Here is a 25,058-nt window from a genome sequence, read left to right as displayed (position 1 = left end):
TTTTATTTGCTCCTGATTCACAACTTAAATAATAAATACTCTAAAAAGCAACAATTTAAAGCTTAATTTTCTTTATATGTACTCCATCATCAGAGAAATGCCACAGGAACATCTTAAAACACCATTTTCTTATAAAAGTATAATATAAGCGAGATTTAATGTCTTGTATTGAGAGAATACTCAAGCTTAAGGAATTGTAACGTCTGAGTTTTTTGCTCCAAAAATGTTGCCTAATTTATTGCCCTGTAAAAAAATAAATAAATAAATAAAACAGCTTTGGACAACCCTGCTCTAATGAATGAAAGGGGTTGTTTTCATGAAAAATTAAGCAATATAAGAAATGGAAGTTATTCATCATTTGCATTTTTTATACTTAAAAATCAGAGGAAAATAAGCTTTTGACAAAAGGCAGATCTTTATGAGCTTCTAGTCGAGTAAAAGTATTTTAGTACAATGCTGTTGTTTTCTCACAGTAATAAGTGACAGCTGTTGTGTTGCCAACGGCGTCCGTTGGAAATGTTTTCATTAGGGGGTCTGGCACTCGCTGTTCTGTTAGATACGGACCGGCACGGGCCACAGATTTGTGTGGCAGCATTTTGAACCCGCCACGCCTCTTTGCATGCTTCCACTGAATGCCCCGATGCTTTCTCCTCTCACTGCGAGCTTGTTGCCAAGTTAAGGCTTGATAATAGATTTACTGTTGCTAAGCTTGTTATAAGAGAGGCTGAAAAGGTCATGTAATACTCTCATAGTTCTGTTATCGACGGTCAGCAGGAAAGGCCTGTCATTCCACGTTGGATTCGGAGGCGTTATTAAATAGCTAAAATCATACATTATAATGATAAAAGCTGCTAAATTGAAGTTTTTCTTTGACCCCTTCAACATCAAGGAACCATCCAAACGTGCACCTCTCCTCCTAGAGAAAGCCTCCTCCTGCTTCTTTTATTTATTTTTTTAAAGAATTATTGATATCTTGTTTTTGCTGGCTCCCTCTTTGCCTGCACTGAGGATTGATGGTCTTTGTTTGCAGAGAAAAGTACAGAAATCTGTGTTGCTCAGGCCCAGGCTATGCAGCGTAAACCGGTAACCCAGTTCTAATTGGTACCTCCATCTATCACCTGTCAGGGCAGCCAGGGTGGCTGATGCAGAATCTAACTGCAGCCCTCCATCTGCTGCGCTGTGTGGCGGCTTTACTGCAGCTTTGTGGGCTTATTTTTTAACATTTTTTAGCAGCATAAGGTTACTGACCATTCATGGTAAAAGATAAATCAAGTGACTTTTAAATGGATAAATAAACGCATACGTTTTTGTGTGACTTGGACATTTTTCTCAACGGCAGCTGTGAGAAACTTTTTTTTTTTTTTTGAGAGCATTGTTGTTTGCACTTTCACCCAAAAGCCCAAGAATTTTGATGGGCACTTCCTTGTCTAAAGCAAGGATTGATCTGGTGGGCTTCGTGTTACCTCTGACCTCGGTGTGCTCTGCGACAAACGGTACAGGCCCTCCTCCTTTCTTGGTTTTTTAGCTTCTTAGACCTGCATGAGCAAGTGACTTTCAAAGCCGAGAGCAGGGGCAGATAAAGCTTAAGAGCAATAAATAACCAAATGTTATCAGAGCCCCGCTGAAGGAAAAGGATGCAGCTGTACGCACAGGACCCCAGCCTGAGACGGCGGACTGCGTGCTCCAGGAGTCTTTGAGGCCCGGCTTGAAAATGGGAATCCGGAGGCGTGTCGCGGCGGACCTCATCCTCCGTTTATTTTTCTTTGCTGTTTTATCCCTGCGACGTGAAGCGATGAATCTTTTCAGTGCGGCCACCTACACATACCTCCCAAGAAACACACAGTTTTTCACATCTGGGACTTAAATCCACATTAGTTGTGTTATAAAAATTATATTCCATGTTTTTGGATGATATAGATGTTTTTATTTTGCTCCACAGGAAAAGATCTGTCCTCCCGAAGTGAAACAGACCTTAACTGTATCTTTGGGAAGAGGTCGAGACTGGAAAAAGATCAAGAGCAGGTAAACTTTGAATACATTTACAGTTAAAAAAGCAGAAATTGAAGAATTTGATTCCACTTAAAAAGAGATTAAGCGAACAGGCCTCTTGTATTTCTGATAGTCCACAGTCAGGCCGCAGAGGCCATGCTGCTGGGCGAGGGGCTTATCTGTTTCTGGAATTGCTGGTGAACATCAGCTCTGATCCCTTCATCAGATGCTCAGGTGTCACGTGACCATGGCTGCTTCTACAGGGCCGGCCCCCGAGCTGCCTCTGGCTGCAGATTAGCCATGTCACACTGCACAGCTTTAACACCGCCAGCAGGCCGCTGATGGTGGCAAGAGTTCTTAAATCCATTTAAGAGATTTACACTCCTACCCCTTCCTACCTTCACTTTAACCCCCCCTCCACACCCCTTTTTCCCACTTCTGCCTTAAAGTGTCACATCAGGTGGTTTAGTTGTGCCAGCAGGCATTATTAAAGAGAAAAAGTAAATTGTGGTTTGCTGTGTAGAAATGTCAAGTGATGATGCTTGCAAAAAAGTTTTTTTTTTTTTTTGCTCCTGGCATCAGTGGTTGGTCATTTTAAAAATCACTTTTCCAGCTGATGTTGGGATAGCTCTCACGCTTTCAAATGTGTCTCAGAGGCTCAAGGAAATCCTTTATTTTTTTGAAAAATTGGCAGTGACCTTTTAATCAGCAATTCAAAGTTATACTCACTTACAGGAAATATAAACATTTAGGCAGATCAATATGACCAATTACAGTTGTAGGAGTGATGGTCAGTGGGGGCCGTAACGCCACTCTGGTCTCATCCATCAGATCAACGACTTTAGGTTAAATAGACAAAAAATAAAAAGGTAGGGTGTATTCAGACATGTTGTTTGGTCTGTACTGCCTTTCAACTGATCTTTTCTGTTTCAAACCAAAGCTTGTAGACAAAACTACGTGACTAAAGATCTCTTTAGTGTGTGTGTGTTCACTTTCAGCTTATCCCTTTCGGGGTCGCCACAGCGTAACGGCACCCACTGTTTCGCATCAGTGATTTGGCAGAGTTTTTACGCCGGATGCCCTTACTGACGCAACCCTGTACTTGGGGGGCACAGGGACACAGTTAGGCAGCAGCGTCAAGGGTCTTGCCTAAGGACCCAATCTGGGGGATCAGTGGACAACCCTGGAATTGAACCCAGGGCTCCTGAGTGCCAGCCCTTCACCTAGCCCACTGAGCCACCCAGCCGCTAAAGATCTCTTTAGTCATTGGTCATTGGCCAAAAAATTACGATGGCTGAGAAAAGCAACCAGAAAAAGAATAATAGAAATTCTGTGCTTAACGTTTTATTTTGTGGACCAATTTTAAACGCCTGTATCAACATCAGGCACAATACTTTCTACGTTGGTAGGGGGGAGACATGTTAGAAGTTGGTTATTGAGGACGACTAAGAGGGTGTACTTAGTGTTTATTACATAAATTGGTGGGTAAACAGTGTGAAAAGCAATATGTATGACGTTAAACGTTGCTTTACACAATGTTTAGATCCCATAATGCCCGGTTACGGTGGCTGTTTTGGTCCAGTTGTTGCACTCCAAGCACAGAACCTATTCAGACTGAAAAAGCTTAGAGCAAACCGGAGCTCGGTCCAATTGGAAATGAACCGAGAACACCTCAAAAGATGAGTCCAAGAGTGGTTCCCTTTCCTCTTGGGTGGATTAAGACAAAAACATTGTTCTGGATTATCATCACTTAAAAGAAGTAATACCATGAAAAATCCACTTTTTGAGCTTTTAAGTGTATTTTACTGTTCAGTCCTCAATTATAAAGAACCCCAAATCTGTATTTTGATTTGGTCATGCATTTGTGAGTAATCCCCTAAAAACCTGCGCTCTCAACAGCAGTCTCTCCCATACCCACAAAAACGAGCAGGTCTTCACAATCTAACATAAAATAACACATACTGCATATATAATTTGTTCTTTAGTGTTCCAGAGGTAATATATGATCATATAGATGGATATAGTTTACTCTGAAAGGCTTAAGAAAATCATGGTATGGCCCCTTTTAAGTGAACCAAATGTGTCAGAATAAACTCTTACTCACATTCACCTGTACAGAACTTGACCATAATGGGTATAGTGAGGTTTTGGGTTGTCCGGACCCGAGAAGGATGGTAGAGAAGAGCGGCCGCAATTTAAGGTGAGCACAGGAATGTTTTGCACTGCCACCTCAAGGGACGTTGTTGAAAATGGAACAAACGATTCCCATGCGTGTGCTAAAGATTTCATTAAGTATTTGTAAGTTGGATGCACTTGGGTACGGTGAGCCCTTACACTACACTGTAGTTAGTAAGATGCAAGTACTGGTCTCTATGTGATCCGCAACTCCACTGCTTTTGCTCTACGGGATCACCAAGCCGTCCGTCTTGCTATTTCACATGGACCACCTGCATATTCTATTAAAGGTTTGTCCATTTTTGGCTGCAGACAGCCTGTATGAGGGCAGATGTGACTAAAGCATAATGGTGTTGGAACACTCTACAGGTCAGCCTGCATATCTACAAGAAGCGTCAACAGTGGACATCAGAATTGGGTCAATATATCCTGGTCCAACAAACGTTTTTTATTTTTACATCGGCTGTGTGATATTTTTTTACTGCTTACATGGAAAAGATTTGGTGCAACAAGGAAGACTATAAGGATTGCTTGCTGCAATATTTCGCCGTAAAGCCTCAGATTCAGCTACACACCTGGATCTTTCCTGATATCATGTCATATGTGATATACATGTCTTACCTTTAACTCACAGAATAGCCTCCTGTTTGCATCATTTACTTATCTCTACTATATGTCTGGAAGAAATTGGCATTGTAAAAAAACAATAAATTTACCTGGAAAAACGCCTCTATTCTCCTGTAGATACTCTGCCATAACAAGACAATAGCAGGCTCTCCCTCGCTGATTAACATTGGAAATGCAAGCAATTCACAGTTATTTTCTCTCTAATTGTTTGGTTATGGGCTGCTATATTTTAGACAGAGGGGACCCCATTGACCATATCGAAAACACTGGCCACAATCACAATGGCTTCCCGCGAGGCCTTGTGCTAAAGCCCAGCAGCGTCAGAAGTTATTGGGGGGAATTGACCAGCCAAGTGTCCGTCACTCGATGACCTTCACCCTGCGCTGATCTTTGCTGTTTTGCATCAAAAATCAAACGCCCCAAAAATTGGAGGTCATAACTGTGGTGGTTGAATTTCGGAGGTTTTACGAGTCTTATATCAGTATCCCGATAAGGTGAGATTCTCAATCCAATCTGCATGGCTTTCTCCAGACAATCCCCCACACACTCATGAATCTTCCAGAAATTCACCTACCACCCACCTCTGTGTCTTTAGCGGCCTTTCCACCAGTCCCCCTCTGCGGGTGTTTTCCTTCCTCCGCAGTGATGTGCTTCCTGTTCACCCCTTATCGCTGCATACAAGCGCACACACGTCTAACCGCTCCACAGGCCTCTGCCCATCAAAGGCAGCTCTTTATGTTAAAAATAACATGCAGATTTTATTAAAATGAAAGAATTCAATAATTTATCAACGTTTGGTTGTTAAAAGTTGTCTCAATAATGTCTTTGTTGAGCCAGGATTTAGTAAGCTGTAAAAATAAATATTTTTTTTAGTTGTAATACATTTATTCAATTGGTGTAAGAGTCCAAAAATATGTTTGAAATTTCAGTTATTACTTATTGTTTCCCTTTTTAGAGGTCTAAAATGTATGTTTTAAATTATTTACACTGTTTGACCAGTGAGAGTTTTATTGAAGTGTCCGTCCATCTACTTAGCTCTCCATTATCCATCACCCGTCCCACGCTTGCTAGTTCCCTCCGTCTCCTGCCTCCTCTTGCTCCTCTCAACACAATTACTCACCGCATGACAAATGACTGGCTCTCGCTGCCGTGATATCAAAAAGCCCCGGCCACTTCTAAATGAAGGCACTTTGGCAGCCCTGTGCTCCCTGTGCTTATCGGCGGGCGAGCAGTGCCCCTGGCCGTCCTGCTCTCCTTCCTCCCCCTTCTCCACCACCTCTGCTCTCCATGCCCTTCTCAAGGGGTTTAGTTAAGGGAGCCACATAGAGGGCCAGCCCGTCTTGATTTATCTCCCTTGCCCCTCTGCCCAGCCACTCAGGCAGGCCGAAAGAGCCGACGAGGCTCCAGCGGGTCTCTGCTCGAAAGCTCGGCATTAGCTGAAATAAACCATTCTGCCGCCCAGTGAAAAATGTCCTCTGATTGGCTAATTAATCAGTCAAAAGGGAACGACGCGGTTTGTGACTTGAGGGACCCAAGCGGGCGACCGCAGAGGGCCTGCTGATAAATAGACTCCCCGCCGATTCATACATCAAGAAAAGTTGGTCATTTTTTAAAGCCGCCTGCTGAAATGAAAGGTGGAAACAAGCTGGAGTTTTATTTTTTCAACTGCGTGTGTTTTTCTTTGAAAATTGGGGATCATTAAAAATTATTTGATGTGTTTTTGCATTTTTTTTCTCCCTGTTTTTGCAACGGCTGTTTTAACGGACATTGGAAATTTTTCCTGGCGTTCAAGATCAAAAAGCAAATGATAAAGATATTTATATTTTTGTTGTAATTTTTATGCTGATTAGCTTTAATTAATTCCATGCATAAGATGAGTTTTTAAGAGATGAATGTCTTCGTTTTTAAGATGAAAACCAACAAGATGTCTGACTTTCATGTTCAGACTTTGACTGCCTCGAACATTGAAGTCGTTCCAGTATTAATCCTTTCATTTATATCTCTACTCCCTAAGTGTCAAGGAAGAAAAATGGCCGAGTATAATTTGGTGCAAGCCTTGTTTTGACTCCTGAACCTCCAGTCAGACAGGGGACAGGGTGCGCCTGGCTCTCGGGTCAGCGTGACCCCTGCTGCTTCTCCCACTCCCACTCCTGCTCAGGCACAAAAGACATAGGATCCAGCTTCGTCGGGTGGCACCTGTTGCCAGCGTTTCTGCCCACGCGTCGTCTCCATGAAGGATCGCGCGTCAGCAGGTGCTCCCCTGATACCGCTGTTAGGGAACACGGTGCCGGGGCGACCCGGGTTGGAGGGCTTGAGCATTTGGCAGATGCGTCTTGGAAGCACCAGGGAGCTAATGGGTGGAGTCTAGCAGTGGAAATTTGCTGACAGCTCAGAGACACTGACCACAAAAATGATCCGTAACCTTGGTTACCAATAAGGACTGTTACTAGTATCGCAAATCATTTTTTGTCAGCTTGATTTTATTAGCAATCAAATTGTTTTCTTCCTTCTTAAAATTATTTTGAACCGTTTTTGTCTATCCATATCTTCAGCTTCCTTTAAACAATTGTATCCATTCAGCTGTTTAAATATTTTGCGCATTAAAATCGTTATCAACTTTTTTTTCCTTTTTGTTTTTTTTTCCCCCTAAAATAGCAATTTGCAGCAGCTTTTGCTCATTAATGATGCAAATCTGTTCAGCTCCTGGTGGACATTTAGGTCCTCAAAAATGTTGAAATTTTCCAAAACGTATTTAAGTTGACATTTCCTTGTTGTATAATGGCAGTCAGAGGAACAGCTGCTTCAACTAAACCTTTTGAAGATACCTCCTTCTACAATTTCCTAGAAATTTGCTGTTCAAGCTTTAAAAAATAGTTGTAGTACAAGACTGTTGCACTATATATATTCTAGCTATATTAAAGAAAATGCATTTTTTGCTTTTAATAGACTACTATTAAATTAAAATGTTTTTATTTTCTCTCACCTGATTTCCCAAAAATAAATATGCACTTTTTACTTCTGGTGCAAAGTAAACATTAGGGGTGATAGGAAAAAATGATTTGTTGATATATCGAGATATTTCATTTGGCAATACTTTTTTTTTGTATTAAAAATATTTTGCCATGGAAATCAGACAATATTAACTGTCCCCTTTAACTCTTGTGCTATCTAATGGGGTCCAGATGACCCCAGCCTTACATTGACGTGTTATCCAAACGTGGATGGAGGTGGACAGGATTTCATGTCTGCCACGGACACCAGTGAAAATCTAAAATAATTGAAAAAGAAAAGTTCAGCGCACCTTCTTGTAGGGTCCAGATGATCCCACTCCTAATGCCAATATACTTAGGAAGGCACAAGGTTTAAGAACAAATATTTCTTAATTTAGCCATTTCCATTTAATTAACATGAAAAGTCACATTAGATCTTTGAAGAAAATTGTAAAAAAATGTTCTGGTACAGTCTCAGGAAATATTGTGATATGTGTCGACGTGAGACACGTTTCATGATGCATATCAAATCATCAAACTCTAGTTAATACAGACCCCTAGTAAACATGTATGGACGCAAAGAACTGTTCCAAGTACAGTATTTGCAAGATTTGGAGATAGAATAAATACATTTTCCTACATTTTTTTTACTAGTCAGTTTGAAGATCATAGTTTTCACCTTCGCTGCTGTTGAAATTATTTGTCTTTCGGTGATTCTTCCACCTCCAGATAATTCTCTGTATCCTACATCCATGACCCTCCTCTTTGGTCTTCCTCTAAGTCTCCTTCCTGGTAGCTCCAACCTCAGCATCCTTTTACCAACATGATGACCATTCCTCCTCTTAAAGTGTCCAAACTCTTCTTCTAAACATCCTACGTGAGCTGTACCTGTGGTGGATTTGTTCCTCATCCTCTCTGTCGTCTCTCTTTAACCTTAATGAATGTGTAAAGATAAGCTTTTTTACTTTACAATTTAAATGTCAAAACTTGCCAAGAACACGTCCTGAGTTTCTCTGAAAAGGTCAACTCCACACCTGTGCCACCATGTTGACACTTTCCGATTACCTCAATACAAGAAAACTTGAATGAAAAAGAAATGATCCTTGGTACCAGGATATGCCTCGTGGTTGCAGGAGTGATGCTAAAATACTCAGGAGCAGGATAATTATCGCCTGGCGGAGCTAACCACCCAAAGATTTTCAGCCCCCGGCTGTTTACAGTCACAGACGACTGTTTAATCACTGACTCTTTAATCTAATAAATCACAGCTGGGGAAAATAATCACAGCATCCTCCCTCCCTGGGGTTGGGGCGTGGAAACCCCAGTGTTCAAGAGGGGGCATATTCGGTTCCCGTTTGCAGTGTTCTACAAGCACAGGGCAGTCATGCTGCATGCATAATGCTGTCTTCATTTGTTACTGATGATAAACGCTCTTGCAGCGGGGACAAAGTGCAATATTTCAAGGCTTTTTTTCCCCCCGTTCAAACTATCCGACAGTTACTCCGCTTTGTTAAGAATTCTTGCATATAATGCATCAAGTTTTCATCATTTTTAGACTTTCACTTTAATATTTTTGTCATCTTTGTAATAAAGATCGAGCATTTGGAAAATCTGACTGACATATTTTCTTATTTGCCGGGGAATAACAAATCCACCTGTTTTTCTGTCCGCCCACGTCAGGCGCATGAACGATGGGCCGCCGGACCGCCGCAGCTCATCAGGGAGAGACAGCTGGCTAATCAGGCCCTGATCCATACACCCTGAGTATTACCAAATTTATTATTGTGGCAGGACAATGAGGGCATAGTCGCGCAATTACAGACCCAAGCAATATTGGCTAGAAATTATAGAGCGGAAAAAGCTAGTAATGCAAAGAGGCAGTTTTTAAGAAAATGAATGGGCAACAGCAATGGTGTCAAGTTCTAATTAACATCCAAAGGGTGTATCTTTAAAGGAGTAGAGCTGTGTAGAACTTTTTAATTGGGTTTTACACTATTTTAGGGACAATGTGTTAATCTAAATCATTTTAAGTTCTGCGTTAACTATTTACTTCCACTATATAATTTATTTTAATGTAAGCCGAAAGGTGAAGAAGAAGAAGTCATAATTGCAAAGTCCTAAAGTAGCTTAAATGAAGATCATTTTAAGCCGTCCTCGAAAAATTAGATTAAACAAAAGCTCAATTTGAAAAAAATAGCTAAAGGAACCACTTTATTTTTTCCAATCTCTCCAAACTTATAAATAATTTTAATACAAAATAGAAATAAAATGGAAACATTTACTTTTTTTTTTTTTTAACCATGTTACATTGCTTTTTTTCTATCACATTGCTGGTTAGCACCCCACTTTGGTTGTTGCAAAGTAAGATTTTATCTCGAGTAAGATGACATCCAACAATTGCAACAATTTTTTTTTACATCTAAATTGAGTCCAAACTTTTATTTTTACCATATGTTATGTAAATGTTGCCGTATCATGTGTAATTTGCCCCCACACAGGTGTGCTTAGTGGCGCACCTGTTGCATCAAAAGAAATGTAAAATAGCAGCTGAGAAATACAACAAATCTTTAAAAGTAACACCTCATGTAAAATCTTCCTCAGCACTGTCGTAATGCACACCAAAGCAGCAAAAACCGACAAATGAATCATCTCCGGTACTTGTTCTGTTGCGCTGTTCTGGTTGCATCACATCAGAGAACAATTTAACAGAAAATGTGGAGTGCAAATAAAAAGAAAGTGTAATAAAGGGTTTCAGCATCCATTTATTTTTAAGCTGTTCTCATCTTTTTTCCCTGGCTGTGGTGCTGCATCACCAAGACGAAATAGTGTGCGTCTGTGCAGCTTACCCACAGAACTACACTTGTAAGTAATTGTATGGCCTAGCCAGGTTTTTTGCTGAACAGCATCCTATTGAACTGAATTACACGATTGCTGTCAGTGGAATCATTTTGCTGTTTAGCCAGCAAAACAATGTTTTGTCCGATAAATTACTTAATTCGAAGACTGAAATGGAATTGAGGGGATAAAGCTGTGTTGTCCTGGTGTCATTATCCGCCTTCAGCTGCTCCACAGCTATTAGGTTCATTAAAGCAGGGCTCTCCCATCTCCATTATGGCCTGTCCAGGTACAAACAGAGTCTCATTATTTTCACATTATCAAACTTCTCAACTTCGGTTACTGTTGTAGCTTTTTAAACGGTTTTATTTTGAGAAACAGGCCTGCTCTCTACCTGTTGAAGTTTTTGTAAACATTAGGTCTGTCAGGTCTGCTTCATTTTTAGCTGCACACTAGCTGCGTTTCCATCACACATATGCGTAAAACTTTATCAAAATTCTAGAAAGTTGAAAAAGCACCATCACAAACCAACGCACATGACAAGTCATTCAAAAACATGGATGTGAACAATACTTTTATACATTAAACTTTCTGACACAACACTAGCGCTTATCATCAACTATCAAAGACGTATGCATCTTGTTCAGGCCATGAAGCAGTAAGATACATGGGAGCGGCTACAGATGAAGAGATTTTTTTTTTTAGAAATAGTGGTTGGTGATTTTACAGAGGAGTTGTGGCTCCAAGAATTCCACAACTTTTGATGATTTGTCTGATGCTGTGGGACCTCTTGTGTCCCCCGCTGTGCACTACCCAAGGTCAAGGTATAGACATGGCATATGGGTCTTGGTCACGTGACTCATTTAATTAAAAAAAGTTTCCACTGCAGTTTTGTGAAATATGTCAATTTTGGTACGCCTCAAAAACTCCCTCCTCCAAGTGCAAAAACTTTTTCAGATAAATCAGAGTTTTTTCTGAATTGTGGTGTTTCAATTTGGCAAATTTATTATCACAAATCCAATTTGCGCAATTTCATAGTCAATGGAAGCGTAGCTATTGACACTATCTTCTTCAATGTTTTTTTTTTTTTTTCTTACTTCACTAAAATTCTTTGCCTCACAACCCAATGGGGCCTTGATCAAGTCAGGATTTGTTTAGGTGCCACAAGTGACCCCCCCAAATCCCAAGGGCATTGTACGACAGCATCACCCGCTTGTACATCTTTAAATGTATGCAACTTACATTAGCCTTACGAATACTTTGATATACTTACCACGAGTGCGATTATGGCACATTCCGTTTTCATGAAGTCCCTTGTGGCCGTACAAGAGAACTGCAAAACACCCCTCAAAAACTCTTCAAAGGCCTGGATGACCCCGTACGGGTCAACCCCCATGGATGTGACAAACTCTTAAGCCAAACATTTACATGTTTTGAAATGCTAAAACGGCCCTTATGGTCTGGAGGTAAAGAGAAATCTTGGTAGGCCCTAACTAGAAATATATATATATATAGTTTTTTGAAACATCTGAAAGAGGAACCCAGCAGACATATGTCACACCTTACTCACTTATAGTGGGGTTGAGGGCATGGACCAGGGGTGCCCAAAGTCAGTCCTCAAAGGCCGACCTCCTGCTGGTTTTACAGAAACCCTTCCTTATCTGTTGCTGTTTACCTGGATGAGGTGTTTAGTTCTTCCCCTCAATTTGAAGTGGCAGTTTAAGTGCTAGTGTGTTTTAAGTGCTAGTGTGTCCGGGATTATAAATTTAATTTCATCCCAAAGGGGCCCAAAGTATGGGGTAAAGCGCGTTGCGCTGAGAAGCACTCTTCTTCACATGGGTGCACTCTGAAGCACAGACGTTTAGATTTAAATCTAATTACTTTTTGTTGTAGCGTGACCTTTTTAATGTTATGAAATCGCTGTTGTTATGTGTATTCAAGCTCTGGAAGCTCCGCGATTATTGATGACGTCATCGAACGAAAGTAACGTCCAAAATATTAGACACTATTTTTTCCTAACCCTCCATTTGGAAGGCCAAATGAAGGTGAAGGGAGAAGCTCAAAGAAAGTGCTAAAACATGATCAGACAAATTGATAAATTTTCTGGAAGAGGATGAACCACCTTCACGTCTGAAGCTGTTGCTCAGACACAGAAAAGGGTGTAATGTGCTTGAATGAGTCACTTACCCAAGTTCAGGTTTTCATAGGGTGGAGTTGACAGACCTAGTCATAAGGACTGGTCTGCTGCAGTATAAAGAAACCTGAAGCAAATATTTAATCTCTTAATTTACTGGTTAATCTACATTCTTGTCCTCACACTCAGTCCCAAAATAAAAAACACATTTTATTTATAGGTTGTTAAAATGAGCCTCTTTTATGGGGTTGTGACTCTCTATTGGGATATAGGATGAAGGTTCACAACTCAAGACAACCCGAGAGCAAAGAGGTTGGAATTCTATATGAAAGAGTCAGGTTTGGTTTAGATGTTTGATGCTGACGAGACTTTTCTTGGATCTTATAAGGAGGTTTAATGTGTTTGTGTAGAGGCTGGGTCTCTGCTGGCCTTAGAATGCCTCTGTGACTTTCTGGAAAGTTGAGTAGAAAAGGTGTGGGCCTCTACACTTGTGTTGTTGTAACCTTAACACATATAGATGGTTGGATTGTTTTTCATTGAAATCTTTGTTGCCTTTCTATTGTTGAAATCTTAAGTTGCAGAAAAGATGGTTTGAAGAAAATATAAAATTGTGTGCCTTTTGAAAGATTTCTTGTACATTTGGGAGTTTATGTCTTCATACTCTGATCTTGAAGCATTTAAGCATATTGTGGTCCTAAAACCTCTGCAGAACCACTCCAAAAAGTCAGTAACACACAGAACTTTCCCCCAGAACTTCCACGAAGCCTTACCATCTTCTCTGTTGGCTTGATGGACTCTCACTAAATCTGTTGGCTTCTGCGTTTTGGCTCCTTGGCACGTCTCCTCCGACTGGCCTTCCACTGGCCACATTAAGCACGGGAAGATAGAACTGGAGTGTCTTGAAGGAGGCGGCCTGTTGAATGTCTTCCCACCCTCTCCTTTTCTCTGGGACCCTCCACGGACCCTCCCTGTGTTCCTTGCCCAGCCCCCGCCAGGGGAGAGAGTGAAACAGGAAGGACCCGATAGCCAGCCAGGCCGCTCCTCTGCTGAAGGAGCCTTATCTCGGGGCTGCACACAGTGCACTGAGCGCATCCTTTTCCTGGGGTTCTGCGTCTGCGAGGGGAGGGGGTAAAGGAGGAGAAAGGGTAGACATGGCTTGATATAGGTGTGTTCTTCAACCTTGGATTTCTTTGCCATGTTTTTTTGGGTCCCAGTTGCTATCAAAACTCTGTCTACAAGTGGATTTTCTGCTAAGCTGTCCGGTGTTTACACGTCTTTCAACAAAGTGGCTTCATTCTCAATGAGTTTAACAGGATTTTAGTGCAGTGATTTAGAAATACTGCTCTTCAAACGACGATCCTATTTTTATGAAAACAGTTTTTATTGAGGCTCTGTCACTCTCATGTGGCGCAGAGGTAGAGCGGTATACCTCTGATGGAAGGTCACAGGTTCGGTTTCCGCTTTGCCTGCTAACAAGTCAGTGTCCTTGGGCAAGACGGTTAACCCCACGTCGCTCCAGGTGGTTAACAGGTTGGCACCATTTGTGAACAATAGGTAGTTTGTGACTGACTTTAAAGCACTTATTCCATATTTAAGGTGAAAAGCGCTATTTAAGTACACACCATTTACCATTTTACCAAAAGAGATGAGCTCTTATTTTCCTTTCACATTTTTTTGTTATGAATTCATACAAAGGTAAGCATCCTGCAGCACATTGAAAAGCATAAAATAAACTCATAAATTGGAATTTGCAAAAATGAATTAAACTGAATTCATTAGGGATATAAAATATTTTAGATAAGTATGAAAAAATTGATTGGGCAGTGGAAGTAACAGCAGTATTGTTAGGGATGGAAAAAATAGATGTGCATAGAAAATTGATCGAGCAATTGCAGTATTGTTTGAAAACCACAGATATGAACAAGATTATGTTGTTTAAAAGGTATAAAATCAATCATCGATTTCTGGCAAACTGCAGTTTCTCGTTCTGTTTTTTCCTACCGTCTTTGTCTTTTAATGTACATGCGATGCAAACAGCTTGCTTCTTCCAATTGAGTACTTGAATAAATGTATCTGTCAAATGCCATGGATTATTATTTAAAGCTTTAAATGCCATTTAATTAAGAAATGTCTAGATTTGAGCATTTTTGGTAAAAGAATCGGACTGTATGTTTCAAGATGCGTAGCAAATCATGTTAGAGAGTAAGATGCACACCCTTAGAATTCATACAAAATAAATTAAATCAAATTAATGATTTAAACTTAAGTAGTTTGCAAGCTTCATACTTCCTGCCTCCATTTTTGACCATTCATCAAGGGGAGGCAAATATTAGAATGAACTGAGATCAGTCCTTAAAGCAAAACAAGTCAGTCAGTTCACTTCTAGCTCAAATTATAGCAAACTTCAAATTTCTGGCAAAAGAAAATAAATGCAAAAATTAACTTTTTTTTATTTGAAAACAAAAAAATACATTTTTGCATGTAAATGACTTTTTAATTAAAAAAAATGTTAAAAGTCCTATAAAACATTTACTAGGATGACTTATTTCTGCTGAAACCTTTAGTTAAACCCAGGAATGGAAGTCAAGTTCACAATGTAAACTTAATAAAAATGGAATTTACTTTTTGAACTGCTTTGCAGTTTCTTACTTGCATGTTTTCTTCAGCACCACGGCGAGGAGGATCTCCAGGGCTGCCAGAAACGCAGCCCGGATCAGTGCGTTTGTGTGAGTCCAGCCTCTGCTGGACGCAGCTCTTCTCCTGCTGTCGGATCAGAATCTAATGGAGATCCCCAGGCAGTGAGGAAGGACCACAAACCCGCCTCACGCCGCCTCACCTTGCTGATGAAGACGATGTTCCTCTTCGTCACTCTCCCCTCTCTCATTTCGCCTCTCTTGAGAGTAATTTCAAAGGCAGTTCTAAAATGGCCCCCAGCCATCTTCCCAAATCCCAGTTACATGTTGTTTGGCGCTGTCAGCGCTAAGCCCCATCTCCCCTCTCCCAAGCAGAGAGGATGCCATTGTGCAGTAACAGGGAATATAGATTTTCTCCAGGATGTTGGAAAGTTTTGTTTAATGACACCTAACCTGAAAAAGCTCCATCCTCTTTGTTAGAAGTTTTTTTCTAGTTAAGATTTTGAAAACTTTGTTTTAGATGAAATCCTCATCAGTGTAAAAACAGCCACTTACAAAAGAAAAAAAAAATAAGAGGAAAATTTGGAAAAAAGCTCTTTTTGAATTAACACTTAAGAACTTTCTCATTGGAAGACCACTTTTTAAATATTTATGCCGTAAAGTAACTTTGATCTAAACTCTGCGTTTAGCTGCGCTGTCGGGTTGTTTTAGCCCTCAGAAAAAACTATACAGATCTGATGTAATCTCACTTTAAGAGCTTAAAGGCCAAACCTTGAGGCGACTTCACAGAACTCAGTGTTTTCAATTTATCCTTAATCGGTGGGATTTGAAAAATGTCGCCCGCTTCACCATCGGAAATAATCCGCAGAACGGTGGCATTGTTTAACGCGGTTCTCCAGAGGAGCTTCTGTATTCTTTTGGACAAATCATTATGCATTGAGTAGGTCATTAGGAAAATGAAGACAAATGGCTCGCACGCTTGAGATGACAAATTGTTCGTGCTGCGGAGTTAAAATCTGCAGCTTTTTATGGCCTTTTTACAGTTGTGAAGTTAGCCGTGTTTAGTGTTTAAGGCTGGAGGGCGGAGTTTATGACGGAACTTACAGAGTGTATTGAAACATGGAGAGATTGTGTTTTTTATCCTTAATGAAATAATGGGTTGAAAACATATTAAAAAAGATTCCAAATCTACTTATATTATACTAAACACCATTTTTAGCAACAGATTCTCTCAAACAAAAAACGTGCTTCAATCATCTTTTGATCTATTTACAAAGCATTCTCAATGCTCAGTAAAAACTGTAGTTTTCTTGAACATAGTTTCTGCATTAGAAATTTGCCTCAGAGTTGTGGGCGTGACTGTTGGCACTGAGCAACCCCGCCCCCTTTCCCCTCCCCATTGCTAAAAGCTCTCTTATTACGCTTTCTCCCACTAGCTTACAGCCCCTCAACACCCTAACTTTAGCAGTGCAACAAAAAAGCAATATTTTAACTATCCAGACATACAGTTTTGATCCAGATTTTACAAAGACTTGCATGGATCTAGTCGTCTACAAGTGGATGCATCAGAATGGAGCAGAGCAGCAGCTTGAGGCCCGCCAAATGTAGATTTTATGTCGCAATTAAAAGCATTTTTTTCCATTTGCTGCTAAATCCTAACAATTTGAATATAGAAATACTTTTTTTTTTTTTTTTTACAGATGTCCTGCATCATCAGAAAAACACCATTTTAATCAGAGCGGGTCTTTAATGACTGGAAAAATGACGATTACAGATTACTATCAACTCCAGGTCCATATAACATTTTTAAAAAGGGGAAAGTGGGTTTTATAGAACAAGTGGATGATGTTGGATTGTTTTAGTTTGAATTTCTGTGGCAGTAATCGGGGGGGATTAACGTTGGATGCTGACTCGGCAAAGAAAGTCCAAGAGCAGAACCACAAAACGCCGTTCTCAGATTGAACAGTTGTGTTGACTGTACTTATTTTTGGGCTTGAACACCTTTTGTCACATCGACGTCCTATTTGAGGCTTTTTGAGGCATTGTGGGTAATCTCTGAATGATGATGGACAATCACTTAAGCTTCTCTGTCTGCCATTGTTAGCTCGTGGTGTGCAGCTTCTCTAAATGCTTCTCTGTTGTGTCTCTCTGGTCTAGGAGAGCAGCAGCAGTGCCTCCCAAAGTGAAATTGAGGAAAATGGGACGTCAAGTGCCGTGGAGCTGGACACAGAGTCCATCACCAAGACGGTGACCAGTACTCTCACCATGCAGGAGTACTTTGCCCAGCGAATGGCTCAGCTGAAGAAGAATCGTGGAAACCACAGCGCAGTACTTCCAGCGAACTCTGAGACTCAGGAAGAGCTTACTGCAGGCCACACCGACGATGCAGCAGAAGAGCCCAAAAAGAAAAAGAAGAAGAAAAAGAAGAATAAGGAGCTTGTTGAGGAGGTGGTAGACGAGGAGAGCAGCTCATCTGTCGTCATTAAGGACAAAGAAAACCAGGAGAGAAAGGGTTCAAGGAAGAGAAAGACAGAAGGTCTAAATGACACAGATGAAAAGGACGGCTCCGCAGATGTAGAGTTAAACTCAGAACACCTGTCTTCTTCTAAGAAAAAAAAGTCAAAAAAGAACAAAAAAGAGGAGCCGATAAATAGTTGTGATTCCCCTGAAAGTGTGGAGATCGTACAAACGAAGGAACAGGACTGTTTAGTTATAGAGAGTGAGGCGGAGCAGGTGGAGAAAAAATCCAAAAAGAAGAAAAGAAAGAGGCAAAATCAAGATTAGGAGGATGAAGATAAAATGAGACATTCTTCACCTTCAATGTTTATTCCTGTTTCCACATGTATGCAGCAAATACATTAAGAGAAATCCTGTCAATCAGGAGTTTATGGCTAATATGATATGATCTCAAATATAAATGCATCAATCTGTCGTTTTTTTAAAAAATCATACATTTTCTGACACATAGATTAAAATTTTTTCATTTTTTTCAAAAACTGGAAAAAAAATGAATTTGCAAATGTACTTGTTTCAGTTTTTTTGGATAAATGAAATATTTTACCTAAATCTTTACAAAAAAATGTCTGGATAAAGTTTCGTCTGAAAAATGTCAAACTTTAAAGCATTTTTTAATAAAGACATTTTTTTTGCAAGTTGGGTATTTATTTATTGTTCCACCTAGATAACACAAAGAGGAAAAAGTTCAGTCCTGTCTGTTCGTGAAAACCGCACGTACGCTGTTGACCTGCGAAACGTGTAACATTATAGCTGGAAATTCTCAACGCTGAAGAAATCCAACGTGACACTTGTCCTTTCAAGTTCAATACCCGACTCGAGATGTTTCGAAATAATTTGACAGACGTGACTTTGTTTGGTTCCATACCTGCATGGCGTGAGTCAGAGGAGGAAAGAGGAAAAGGAGGCAAAAGTATTTGACTTTTGTTAAAGACGGGATTTTCTTTGACTAAAGAAAGCTTGACGCCTCCTTAAAGCATCTCACGTTTGGACATACATTTTCCATCTGTTGTCGTCATATACCACTTGAGTGTGATTAGGATTTGTCACGTCTGTCTTTTACCCAGACCAACCAGTTCCAAAATACACCATAGTCATATAATAAAGTTTAACTCTTCAAAATAAACTAAAAGGCTGCAAAAGCTAGAATTTACAATTTGCCTTTAGTTAAAAGAAGTGTAAAAATAACCTGCTTGGAAAGTTAGCATGAAAATAAATAGTTCAACCTTGTCATCTTAAACCCACAAGACAGCACAAGGGTTAAAGCAAGCACATGTTCATGATACTTTGTCTTAAAAAAATATGGATCTTCTGTGGAGTCGTCTCTTAAAACGGTTTTCTAAGCATGTTTTTCCGCTTTAAACCAGTGAACACGATTGAGTTCTAAAGTATTTTTTTGATACGTAAGAACTCAACAGATGGAGATACATTCAAAAACAATACAATATAATTTACCATTAGATTAATTCAATTTAAAAGTTACTATAAATACTATAAAAAAAACAAAAATGATGAGTGAAAAATTATTTGTATTGGAATAACAGCCCCATATTATAATCAAACCTCCACCATGCTTTACTTCAGGATGTTTTCCTAATTTTCTCCAAGTGTTTTTGTCTTTAAAAATATATAATTTTGAGCAAACGTATAAAAGTTTGGGGTAAGAAACAAAATAATTATCAAAAACTAAAATGTTTAATTTTAAAACTTTTTTGAGTATCTGACAGACATAAAATCACATTTATTTTATTTTATTTTTTACTGATTTTCAATATTTGACTTAATTTTCTGAAGCTAATATAACCTACACTCTATGTTTAAGTGGAGTATAAGAAAACAATTAAAAACATTTTTTTTATTTTGTGAATGAAGCCTTTTAGAAATCTCTTGAGGCTCAGCATGATATCTCGGGATTCTTTTAATGCCTTTAATAAAGCTGTTTTTATTTCCACAGAAAATATAAAAAAAATCAGTACCAAACATATTTATTTGCTAGCACATTCACCCAAACTGTATTAAAGCTGGGACATTTCTTAAAAATGACCCCGTTTGTTGCAGTTTTATTTTTTGCATCTGTAAATATAAATTCTGATTAAACGAGTTCAAGTCACTCACATCTCAAATTAGTTATTTGTGTGTTTAGCTTTATAAAAATGTGAAAGTGTTAAATATTACATTGCTTTATACAACTTTTTTAGGTCTTTAAAATGCAAAATATGCATTTTTTTCATAGAATTTGAGTGTTTGCAACATTTAATTCCATCCGAGGAAATTTTATATATTTGGTTTTGAGCTTTAAACATTTGGAAAATTGAAAATCTTCCAAATATTTTATACTTTTTTTTTTAAAATCCTGTCCTATTTTTCTTTTTTAAATAATATGTCCAAAGTAAAATATTATCACCATCATACCTGTAGAACATTAAATTATATCTTAATTTGTTATGAAAAATCGAACTTTTTTTCCTTTACATTAATTTCGTAGATCTTAAAATTAAATTTAGTGGCTTTAGTGTCCATTTCTGTTCTTTATTTTCCACCACAAATAACCTTTGTTCAAATTAGGATTAAAATCACCTCTCAACCCATCCTCGTCCTGATTTTCTTCTAAGGATCTTTGCGGTTGTGGAATTTGCCCACAGCTTTCACACACCACCTCCCTTAAAGCCTTAGTAACCACATGTCTTTTACTCTGAAAGGGGGACGACAGGCGGCTGATGCAGCTTCCACCCACACAGTGTTTAACACATGCAGCTGCCGTTTCCCCATGAATAAAAGTCTGGATTTGGAGCTTTAATTTCGTCCATTTCTGTTCACGTTGGCTGTCCCGTGTGTCCTTTTAGTCACCCCCAACTTTTCCCTCAAACTTTCGCTGCTTGCACATTAATGTGGTTCATTTCAGAAGAGGAAGTGCAGGCCTATATATCAGTGATGTGCCTGCACCGTGCACAATCTGTGGCTTCAGGTGCCGTATCCTGTTCCTGTGTGGACCAAACTGGAGCTGACACTTCACTTTTATGACTTAGAGGTAAAGGCACCCCCACCCTGCTTCGTTCACAAACAAAGATGTGTGGAAACTCCATGTTACCTGTGTGCAAACACTGGATATTCTTCCAATTTGTTGTCAGGTTACTCCTTTTTCCACAGAAGGCCAGATAAGATACCATCTGACCTGTGATCAGGAGCTCATTTGAGCAGTGTGAGAGTGTGGGGGAGTGTGAGCTACTCCTCCTCGGCTGCAGCCAGAGAGTATCCTGTCAACAGGAACTCCTGAATTTGATATGCAACCGCCTTTGGCCACAAAGGGAAAACTGATTTGTTCGGAAAGTCTTCAGTGATTTCATGTCTTTGGTCAACCGTGAAGGAGGTCAAAATTTCCAAAAACTGTTCTGTGCCAAAATCTACTGTCTCTTGTAGTGACACTTCATTAAAAACACATACATAGAAAGTTTTTCGGGGGCAGAATGTGTTTTACTTGGCAACCTGTCTCTAAAAGAGCAAAGGAAATCTCAAAATGTCACTTAATCAGTGGAGTTTTCTGTGCAGAACAGGCTGCAAAACGGGTTGGGTAAGTTTGTCAAGCCATGTTTTCTTTGTTGACTTTAAAAAAACCTGAAATCTTCAAATGGTTTTAACAAGAAAAACTATCAGTGATGATTTTTGCTCAACATTTTCACTCCTAATCAGCAGCTCCTATAAATGAAAGTTGTTGTTTTGTTGTGAGGCAAGTTGGAGGAGTTGTTGAAATGTTGTGCACTCTCTCTTCCATTTACTGGGCTCAACGTGAAATCAAGGAGGAGTCGAGAGTCCTTCGGGCTTTCTCCTGGAACCTGCTCCTCAAATATAAAGCGCTTCTCCCATCCGCCAGGAAAGACTGAGCCATTACGCACGAGGAGGAGCGCGCAAGTGGTGCCCCCCTTAAAATCATTCCCGACAGAACTTCTTTCAAACACAGAGAGGAAAGCGATTTGAGCATTTGAAATCCTCTTTAATTTGCTGTTTTTCGTCAATTTTAGTCTAAAATTGATTGAGAGGCGCACTTTTTTTAAGTTTGGAGAGAGCGCGCGGCAGATGGCTGCTCTCATCAGCGCGTACTCGTCGTGGCCGGAGTCCTTCGAGTGTCCTTCGGGAGACGGAGACGGCCCTGATGGACACGGATCACACCGAACAGCCGTGGACAAGGCGCCGGAGCCGCGGATCCGGCGGCCGATGAATGCGTTCATGGTCTGGGCCAAGGATGAGCGCAAACGGCTGGCGGTTCAAAACCCTGACCTGCACAATGCCGAGCTCAGCAAAATGTTAGGTGAGAAAAAGTTATTATTATTATTATTATTACTTAAACATTTTCCTCTTTGACTTCATATATAAGTTTTTTGGGTGGTTTTGAGACTTTACAGGTTAAATTATTATTTTTAAATGGTTACATTCCTGTCCAGAACCCTGTAGAAAGTCTCATCATGTTTGTGTGCATCAAACACAACTTTGTTGTTTGGTGTTGAAGTGCGCTTTAACTAAATACATTTAAGTGTCTGTAAAAATAAAACCATTGAATACACATTAGGAAATGAGCACAAAAGAACACAACACAAAGTTTTTTGCACATTTAGATTTATAGTTAAACATAATTTAATGCTCTGGCGCGCAATTTCAAACCAACATGCGCTCCAGCTGCTGCGTCAAAGCTGAAATTTAACACAAGGGAAATTTTAAAGTCCTTTCTGTCACAGAAAAATAAGAAATAATGGAAGAAAAATGACTAATTAAAAAAAAAAAAAGGAATATTTTTTGTTAAAAATCTTAGATGAATGTAGAAAAAATAAGTTATACCATATGTTCTAGTTGTTTTCAGTCATTTTATGACTTAAAATATAAATTGAGAAGATAAAAGTGATAAAAAAATACGGGAAATAAATAAATAAATAAAAAGTCATAAACACATAATTTAATATGTGTAAAAAGTTTTAAGTGAAACTTAAGTTCTTTTCTTCTTTGCATACAGGAAAGTCATGGAAGGCCCTCACCCCCCCTCAGAAGAGGCCCTACGTGGAGGAGGCAGAAAGGCTGCGGGTGCAGCACATGCAGGACTACCCCAACTACAAGTACCGGCCTCGCCGGAAGAAACAGCTGAAGCGCATTTGCAAGAGAGTGGATCCCGGCTTCCTCCTGAGCGGGCTGGCTCCCGAACACAGCGCCCTGCCGGAGCAGCGGGCCCTCTGTCACCCCCTCGACAAAGACGAGGGCAGCCCCAACAAAATCAGCGGCGGGTTTTCCGGGGCGAGCACCGTCCTCCCCAGCGTCAGAACCTTCAGAGAACCTGCTGGCTCGAACAGCAGCTTCGACACGTACCCGTACGGCCTGCCAACTCCTCCTGAGATGTCCCCCTTAGACGCCATGGACCACGAGCACGTGCCCCCCACCTATTACTCGGCGTCGGGTAGCTCTTCCGTCTCCTGTTCTTCCTCAGCCTCCTGTCCCGATGAACATCAGACACACATGGGCAGCCCGCCTCCCTACCACACCGACTACACCCAGAGCCAACTCCACTGCGGGGGCACGCATTTGGGTCACATCCCCCACATGTCTCAAATTGGAGGTAGTGGTGGACCGATGCCTGGGCCCCCCATTCCTTACTACAGCTCTTCAACTTTTGCCCAAATTCACCACGGGCTCCACCAAGGCCACCTGGGCCAGCTGTCCCCGCCGCCAGAGACTCAGGGTCACCTGGAGACTTTAGATCAGCTGAGCCAGGCCGAACTTTTGGGCGAGGTGGACCGCAACGAGTTCGACCAGTACCTGAACTCCAACGGGACCAGCTTCCACCCGGAACAAGGCGGCAGCATGACTGTAACGGGACACATGCAGGCAGCATCGGCTGCACCGGCGTGTCCCAGCAGCAGCACGGAAACCAGCCTCATCTCTGTGCTCGCAGATGCAACCGCGGCCTACTACAACAACTACGGCATTTCGTAAGCGCCACCACAGACTAAAACGGACTCTGCAAAAGCACTCAGTTGGGAGGATTTTTTGCAAGGAAGGGGCAACAAACCGTTAAAATGCTCCAATATCCCCCTGACTGAGCAACATGAATTCTGGAGCCACAATGGAACAAAGAAATGAAGAAAAGGAGATGGACATCTCAGGGAAGCAGATCCAAGTGTCATGAAACTTCCAAAACCTAAAGAACAAATGTATAAAAAACCTGTTTGCCCACTTGTAAATGTTACTGTACAGATGCTCTACAGAAGTCGATGTCTTGCATAAATGTTCTGCTATTATCCCCGCTTTCCGTTCGAATGTTTGTATCATACGTTGTTGCTCTCATCGGTGTGGGAGTCTTACCTCAATAGTTGTAAGTGGATGAGGTTTTAGTCGGAGAAAAATGAAAAAGAGGAAAGAGCCATTTATACTCCGTCAATCTATGTTAATCAGCCTCTGCAATGAAAAGAATAATAATTGTAATTGTATGATGATTTAGGTTTATGAAGACAATAATTTAAAATAAAGGTCAGTCTTTTTTTTCTAAGAATTGTGGTTGCTGCGTGGACAAAACGAAAACGGCGAGCAGGAAACCGACTAGAAAAACTCTTAAAGCCTGAATTTATTTCCAGCTACAAAAAAAGTATGTTTTTGCCTTTAAGTTACAGGTAATTTTGGAATCGATTTGTCATATATTTGCGACAACATCCATTAAGGGGTTAAATAAAAGTCCATTGAACACAATTACGGCTATAAATGCAGAATTAAAGCGGGGAAAGTCTTTATTTTAGGCCTTGGAGAAAAGCTCATTCCTACACCCACCATGCCACGAGCTTTTTCCGCCCTCCGTCATGTCCCTTCTCTCATTTCCTCATTCTTTCATTTTATCCCTGTTTGGAGGATTAGTGTAAAATAGGCACATTTGTCGTCACTCGCCTCCCTCTCGACCGTCCTTTGTTTTGCTGGAGTCTTATTCTGGGTGCCATTCTGAGGCGCTGGACTTCCCCCACCCATTCCACACCCACTCCCTCGTCCCGTAATGCATCTCGCTGATACAGACCTTTTGTAATCTGCGTAAATAAAAAATGAAATTAATCTTGCAGATATTTTGCCCAATTCTGCTCACTTGTGATTTTTCTCATTGGATGAAAGGAATTTGGGGGCTTTTGACAAATCCTGGAGTCT

The 25,058-nt window shown here is 40.4% G+C and overlaps 2 protein-coding genes across 2 annotated transcripts in view; both read left to right on the top strand.

The window, feature by feature from the left end:
• Window positions 1-18,322, top strand: part of pinx1 (PIN2 (TERF1) interacting telomerase inhibitor 1) — a 23,624-nt gene extending 5,302 nt beyond the window's left edge. Inside the window, exons 6-7 of the mRNA XM_024291856.2 lie at window positions 1,940-2,022; window positions 17,541-18,322. Coding sequence (XP_024147624.1) covers window positions 1,940-2,022; window positions 17,541-18,167 — 710 coding nt within the window. The 3' untranslated portion in view covers window positions 18,168-18,322. The remainder of the gene's footprint in view (window positions 1-1,939; window positions 2,023-17,540) is intronic.
• A 3,133-nt stretch (window positions 18,323-21,455) lies between these two features.
• On the top strand, window positions 21,456-24,172 carry sox7 (SRY-box transcription factor 7). Its single transcript, XM_024290451.2, has 2 exons — window positions 21,456-22,200; window positions 22,897-24,172. Exons 1-2 carry the CDS (start codon window positions 21,969-21,971, stop codon window positions 23,865-23,867), a joined length of 1,203 nt encoding a protein of 400 aa, XP_024146219.1. The 5' UTR covers window positions 21,456-21,968; the 3' UTR covers window positions 23,868-24,172.
• Window positions 24,173-25,058: the final 886 nt, after the last annotated feature.

The sequence above is a fragment of the Oryzias melastigma genome, linkage group LG24, assembly GCF_002922805.2.
Source record: "Oryzias melastigma strain HK-1 linkage group LG24, ASM292280v2, whole genome shotgun sequence".
Classification (NCBI taxonomy): Eukaryota; Metazoa; Chordata; class Actinopteri; order Beloniformes; family Adrianichthyidae; genus Oryzias; species Oryzias melastigma.
This window is presented reverse-complemented; position numbering and strand designations above follow the sequence as displayed.